Raw genomic sequence first — 6,968 nt, forward strand, 5'->3', positions numbered from 1 at the left:
TTAAGGCGCTACCGTCTGCCTCCAAAAATCATCATAGACACTCTCTCATTAATAGAGAGTGATCTTGAACGGCAAATTGACAGTCCTACAGCAATACCACCACTTACGCAATTAATGTCGGTGTTACATTTTTGTGCCTCAGGATCCTTTCAAACCACCGTGGGAATAGTCGCAGGAATCTCCCAATCCTCCTTTTCAAGGATCCTGAGGGCAGTGATGGATGCACTATTTAAATACCTCCATCATTTTATTAAAATGCCATTAATGTGGTGAAGGATAAATTTTACCAAATTGCTGGCTTACCACACATCATAGGGGTTGTGGATGGCACTCACATACCACTTCAGCCTCCAGCAATGCTGGAGGCAATATTTAGGAACCGAAAACACTTTCATTTGATGAATGTAATGGTGGTATGTGATGCCTCCCTCCAGATCCTGTCCCTGAATGCCAAATTCCCAGGCAGTGCACTTGATTCCTTCGTCATCCGGCAATCAGGGATTTGGCACAAATTAAATAACCTACAAGCTGGTGATGCATGGCTTCTGGGTAAGTTGACACCTTCTGTTGAAACCAATGCAAAGCTTGGTACACAATGGTCCTGATGTTGTTTTTTATATTTTCACAGGAGACAGTGGTTACCCTTGCACGTCCTGGCTGCTCACTCCTTATTTGGTTCCCACACCAGGGCCACAAAGTCAGTATAATTCTGCACTTACAGCCACCAGGCAGGTGGTGGAGTGCTGTATCGGCCTTTTAAAAGGCCGATTCAGATGCCTCCACCGCTCTGGTGGCGACCTCATGTATTTGCCGGCTATGGTTTCCAAAATTGTGGTCCTGTGTGGGATATTTCACAACATCGCCATAAGGAGTGGTGTCCCAATGCAGCCAGAGGATGCCTTGCCTGAGGACGGCCCCCCCGAGGTTGGTCGGAGGTCAGTATGTGGGGGGGCCATACGCGATCAAATTGTTGCCAGATTTTTTAGGTAATTATTTCCACAAAGTTATTTCATTGACACAATTTAGAGATGTATTATTTAAATGTACACTTTTAACTTTTCTTAAATTTTGTTTTTGTTTTATTCCCTAAAATAACCATAAAAATCCATGCATACTACATGATAAATAAAAATGACTTTATGTGGACAAATTGGATATAACTTCGGGAACAATGATTTCTTCTCCTCATTTGTGGATTCATGTTGGCATGCTACTTCTTCAAACAGTTCTTGATTTTTTTTTTGGGGGGGGGGGATTTTGGAATTTTTTGGTCTTATGTGTGTGTTTTAACTGTGTGATTTTGTTTTGACAATTCACTTGGTGTTTATTATTTGTGTAAAATAAATTTATTTTTTTCATTAAACAACCATTTCCTTCGTAAATTACAAACAAGTGAAACCTGGTCCAAAAAATGCAAACATGCTTAATGCCTAATACTGTAATTTCTTAATTTCTAAACTTTTGTACCCTGCTTTGTGGCTAAAAACAAACACCAAAGGTGTTATGGTGAATCAGTATGTTTACAATTCTAGGCCTAAGCAGGTTGCTTTAATTTTTACATTACCACCAAAAATATTTAATCTATTTTTGACGTTAAGTCTAAAAACCTATTGGTATTGTTATGTGTTTAATGTGCAAGCTTACATACTTACTTGACCTTTCTACAAACACATTGACATTACTTAAAAGCACAGGGACAAATAGTAGACTTATGTAAGGTTCAACAATCTAAGATTTACAGCAAGGAATGAGACTTAAATAAATCAAAATAAACTATTTTTTTTGTTATTTTTTTTTGTCAAAATACAAAAAATTATTGGCGCAGGATCACCAAAAGGTGGTCCAAGGCCACCAGCATGCCAATTACATGGCCCCGGAGTTCCACCAATCCTCCTGCAATGGCCTTGTTACGCCTCTGGGCCTCTGTGGTGAAAAAAAATGTGCGGGTTACTAAAATGACACCTTCATTTAGAATGTTCAAACCCACAAAAAATTCAGGCTATACCAAAAAAAAATATCAGTTACAAAAACATGTCCAAAAAAAAGGATTCCCAAACGAAAAGATTTTCAAAAAATAAGGGGCCAAAAAGTAGAAATAACCTAAAAAAACATATGTCTTAAACCTAAGCAAAACTACGACATTTGTTGGTACCGTAAACAAGAAAGACACAAGTGGGAGTGTTTGGACATGTGTCATATGTGTAAGGGGAAAACATCCTTGACATTGTTTCACAAAGATATATATAAAAAACATTTGAACTACTTTACTATTTTGAACTGCACAGGCAAAAGGTCAACATCAAACAAATTAATTTACACAATAAGAAAACAAAAACAAAAAAACCCCATAGTTTACAATGTAAACATACCAGCCACACTGCAGACTGGGCCTGGAGCCACGAAATCCTACTCATCTGAGGTGGGCCAGTGGGTAAGTGAAGGAGGAGGAGTTATGGCTGAGGGAGTGGAGGGTGTGGACAAGTGAGGTGGGTTTTGAGGGGAGGGGGAAGTTGGAGGGATGGTCAGGTGAGGAGAGGGAGGGGACTGCAGGATGGCAAGGGCTGGGGTGGAGGGGGAATTTGGGGAAGAGTGGGCAGGGGATGTTTGGGTGGGAGTGGGGGATAGGGGACGAGCCACATGTCGGCGCCATCTGACTATCCGCTCTGCCCCTAAATGATGGAGAAAAATATTTTTAATTACATTTTTTTTTTTTCAATTTTGGGATAAAATAATAAAAACAGGGATATACTGTAAACAAGCACACGCAGGTATGACCAAAATAATAAAAACAGGGATATACTGTAAACAAGCACACGCAGGTATGAGAAAAAAAAAAAAACAGACACAGAAACACTTACTTTGGCCAATCCGGCGCCGCAAAAGGGCCAGCAGGCGTGGTGATTGGTGCCTCAGATCCGACCACCTGCGTTCCAACTGGCCGATATTACGGCGATAGCCGAGGGAACGCAGGCGGCAGCGCACCTCCACGTAGGCCCTACGCTTTTGAAGATTGGTGATGGGGAGCGGATGGTCAGTAATGCGCTCGTCCATGACCTCAACTAGCAACATTAGCTCCCGCCTACAGAAAGCGTTGGCTCTCATGATGGCAATGATTTTTTTTACACAAACCAGTTTTAATAAAGTTCCCAGAAAAATTTTGATTGGCTAATGTACTTTGTAAATTAACAGGAACAATTCTATTGGTTAGTGTATGAGTCATGTGACCTACACCCTCACAAATTTAAAAAAAAATTTGAAAATCTGCATTTAAAAAAACAAACAAAACATTAGTAGCATTCAAACAAACTTTTACATTAGAAAAACCATCCCCTTGGTCAAACTGTACGTATTCTGCGGAAGAAATGACACACACTAGCAAGAATAAAGTTTATTGACATTGAAAAAAAACCCAGGATTGCAAACATGTGAAACAAACAATTAAGGTAATTAATATAGTGATTTCCAGTAATCGATTCAAGTATGTTTGCAGAATGAAATAGCAGGCAATCGAAACTGACAGGGCTACTTCCGGAATTGACTTGTGCGAGTGCTCACTGCAACCAAAGAGGAGACGGACGCTCGCTATTTTGTACGTTCGCTAGCTAGAGGAGGGGTTGGGAGAATATGGGGCGGAAGGTTAGCTACTAGCGAACATACGAGCAAGCGCTTGGATTTAAATATTTCCGCTCGTACGGCGGACGAGCGATCGGCCACTTGCATCCGGCTCTGAATCAGGCCCAGAGTTTAAACTGTCCCGACACACCTACATTTACCTAACCCTCCCCACCTGTTACCTCCCCCAAATGCTGGCTACCTGTCTCTCACTTGCAAATGAATTCCATGTGTGAGCGCAGTCGCAAACTGATTTTTGCGCATGTACAGTGCAGCTTTCACGCATGCGCAATGGCTACAAAAATCACTCAATCTGCATAAATATCGGTATTGCATAAATCCCTGAATCAGGCCCTCAGTGCACAGCTGTTGGCTGTTACACTGCCAGAGGCCATTACATGGCTCCACTAGCAGCTGAAACACAGCAATGGGGTGTTCTTAGTAGGCATGTTCAGAGAGGGCATGTGGATGGAAATACAGGCAATACAGAGTTGGCCAGAAGATATGTATTGAATGTTTTTATGTTTATTTTTACTGAAGTAGATCATGTATACAGTATGCAATAAACATTGTCAGTAACAAAACTATTTTCTTGTTATTTTTCAAACGGCGGTATGTGAAGATAAGAGGCCATCTATGCCTATGAGGTACATCTATGAGGTTATCTAGGCTAACAATAAGCTGATTCAAATCAGCAGAAGCGATAATTAGCTCCAGTACAGAAATGCAGAACAAATATCTCTAAATTTCATAACCTGGTGAAACCTGCAGGGGACCCACTGTTGGTCCTGTCTGCTGACACTGCCGCTGACATCACAGCCTTTTGCTCCCTCTCAATAGCGTGTCTGTCACTAGCTGGGGCTATCATCTGGCAACCCGATTTTTCGTAAGTGCATTGCTCAGCTGTCACAAGTAGTATGTATTACGTGTAAGCATTCCAAGCGGGCCATCCAAACTGTGGTCCATTCGGTGGGCTGAATTGCTGCAGGGGGAGGCTGCATTTGGACACCCTCTGATTAAATATAACAACTGTTTGCGCAAGTAACAAATACGAGGGGTGATTAAAAAGTTCATGACCTAAAGTATAAAGATTTATTTGTAGGCAATTTAACTATGTTATTTTTCAACATAATCCCCTTGTAGATGTACACACTTAGACCAGTGGTCGTGCAGCATACATATCCCTGTCTTGTAGAAGTCAGGATCTTGAACCCTCAAAAACTAGTCAACGGCTTAAATTATGTCATCGTCTGTGGAAAAATGGCGACCACCAAGCACTTTCTTAAGTTTGGGGAACAGGCAGTAGTCAGAGAGTGCCAAATCAGGTGAATAAGGTGTTCAAGCAGTTGGAATCCGCAATTTTGGATGGTCACCAGTGACTTGTGAGCACGAGCATTGTCTTGGTGGAAGAATACCTATCTTGTCACCTTTCCACTTCAATTCTTCTTGATTTTTTAAAAGATCAGTGTATTATGTTCCAGTAATAGTTTTACCCTTTTCAAGGTAGTCCACCAGTAGTACTCCTTATGCATCCCAAAAGATAGAGGCCATCACCTTTCCATCAGACAGCACTGACTTTGACTTCTTTGGAGCAGGAAACTCCTGATGCTTCCACTGTTTTGATTGTTCTGTAGTCTCAGGTTGGATGTGATGCACCCAAGTCTCATCCATGGTTACAAATTGCTGAAGAAACCTCTCAGGATCTGTATCAAAGAGAGCCTGATTGGTGAGATGCTCCTACTTGTGATCAACACTAAGAAGTTTTGGTACCCATTGAGCTGAGACCTTTGTCATTCTTAGTTTGTTGTGAAAAACAGCATGAACTCGTGGGAGATACACAAATGTTTGGCAATGTAACACTCTATTATCTTCGATTTTCCAATATCATGTCAATAGATTTTGTCAATGGTTTCTTGTCTGGTAATGTTGATGGGCCTCGCGGGATGGGGATCATCTTCAAGGCTCTCCCTTCCTCGTTTGAATTCTGCTGCCCATTTCTTAACCATGCTGTAAGAAGGAGCAGCCTCCCCGAGTGTAATAACCATATCCTCATAGATCTCTGTGGGTGTTAAACCCTTTATGACAAGGTAGCAGATGACTGCGTGATGAGCAATTACGTCCATTTTTGGAAAATCTGTCATCCTCTCCATTTCAAATGTCTGTAAAAGAAAAACAACAACAGTTATTAGCTTGAAACTTGTTATGTAATCCTAAAAGATGTTTAAGTTTATATGAAAATAATAAGAACTGTTTAGCAGATTTCATTGTACCTTAGGCAACAAACTTTTCAATCACCCCTCGTAGGTGTGGGTTATAGGTGGTTTGCCTGGGATTGTCCTTGTTTATTAACACTCTAGTCCCACATCCTGGGCAATCCCTCCCTGGGAAGCCTAAAGTTTTTGTTTTCTTCCGAGTGAAAGGAAATGTAACATCTATTCAGTGGTTTTAAAAATAAAAAACAGGTTGAAGAAAGCAATGCTGTTTTGGGATCATATGGATATGCTGTAAAAATAACAAACTGGCAACACTGTTTGCGACAACATGTAATTCATTATTTAATGGATCATTCAATGTTGCATTATGTTCTCCTTTAAAATTAAGAGCATTGTCATCATGGCTCACAGCTGTTACTTGACAGTTTTTGGGGTCTATTCATCATTCATTTATAGACACGGAAATCTCTCTATGGCTTTTACACAAATTAATGTAATGTAATGTAAAGTAATGCTCCAATTCTTTGTCTACCCGACAGCACCAAAGTTGACCACAGTCCCCATACACCAGCACAGTTACCTACTTATATTCTAATTCAACAAGCTCAGAAAATACATTATTTTCAAAATTTAGTGTAGTTAAACCCTGTCTAGGTGGTGCAATTAGCTCCAATTTTCTTGTAAATCACATTTTCAGCATTCAAATAAAATGACAATGAATGAAATGCATTGTTGAAATCTAACTTTTTTGCTCTGGTGATAGTTGGCCCGCAAAAAGTTGGTCACACTAACGGGTTATTACACAAAATTATAATGTTAGTATGGTATAAGCACTGTCCATGGGTCTGGTACACTTTGCGGGGTATTCAATTAAACCCAGCGGCTAATTGTCACGCCGTAGCTATTCAATCAGTGGGGATTACCCTGTGCGCGTTTCCCCTCAGTCGGACTGAACCTTGCAGCTCATACAGGTGCGAGGTAAAGTCCACGCAAGGAAAGAACCCATTGATTCTACAGTTGAAATCAGTGCATTTCCTCGTGAGTCCCGATTTTTCGGCGTGGGAAAAAGACTATTTAATTGAATAACCTTTCCCCGCACCGCTGGGATTTTGGCTGGCAAGTAGTCGTGGGGTAAACCCGCGG

General features: G+C 40.9%; 1 protein-coding gene across 1 annotated transcript in view; it reads left to right on the top strand.

The window, feature by feature from the left end:
- The window catches only part of LOC148542995 (uncharacterized), a 77,177-nt gene extending 71,783 nt beyond the window's left edge, over positions 1-5,394 (top strand). The window contains exons 12-13 of the mRNA XM_088460604.1: positions 4,756-4,937; positions 5,247-5,394. Of these exons, the coding sequence (XP_088316730.1) occupies positions 4,756-4,937; positions 5,247-5,394 (330 nt within the window). The remainder of the gene's footprint in view (positions 1-4,755; positions 4,938-5,246) is intronic.
- The last annotated feature ends 1,574 nt before the right edge of the window (positions 5,395-6,968 follow it).

Source organism: Taudactylus pleione, unplaced genomic scaffold, assembly GCF_031769625.1.
Source record: "Taudactylus pleione unplaced genomic scaffold, aTauple2 ptg000007l, whole genome shotgun sequence".
In the NCBI taxonomy this organism is placed as follows: domain Eukaryota; kingdom Metazoa; phylum Chordata; class Amphibia; order Anura; family Myobatrachidae; genus Taudactylus; species Taudactylus pleione.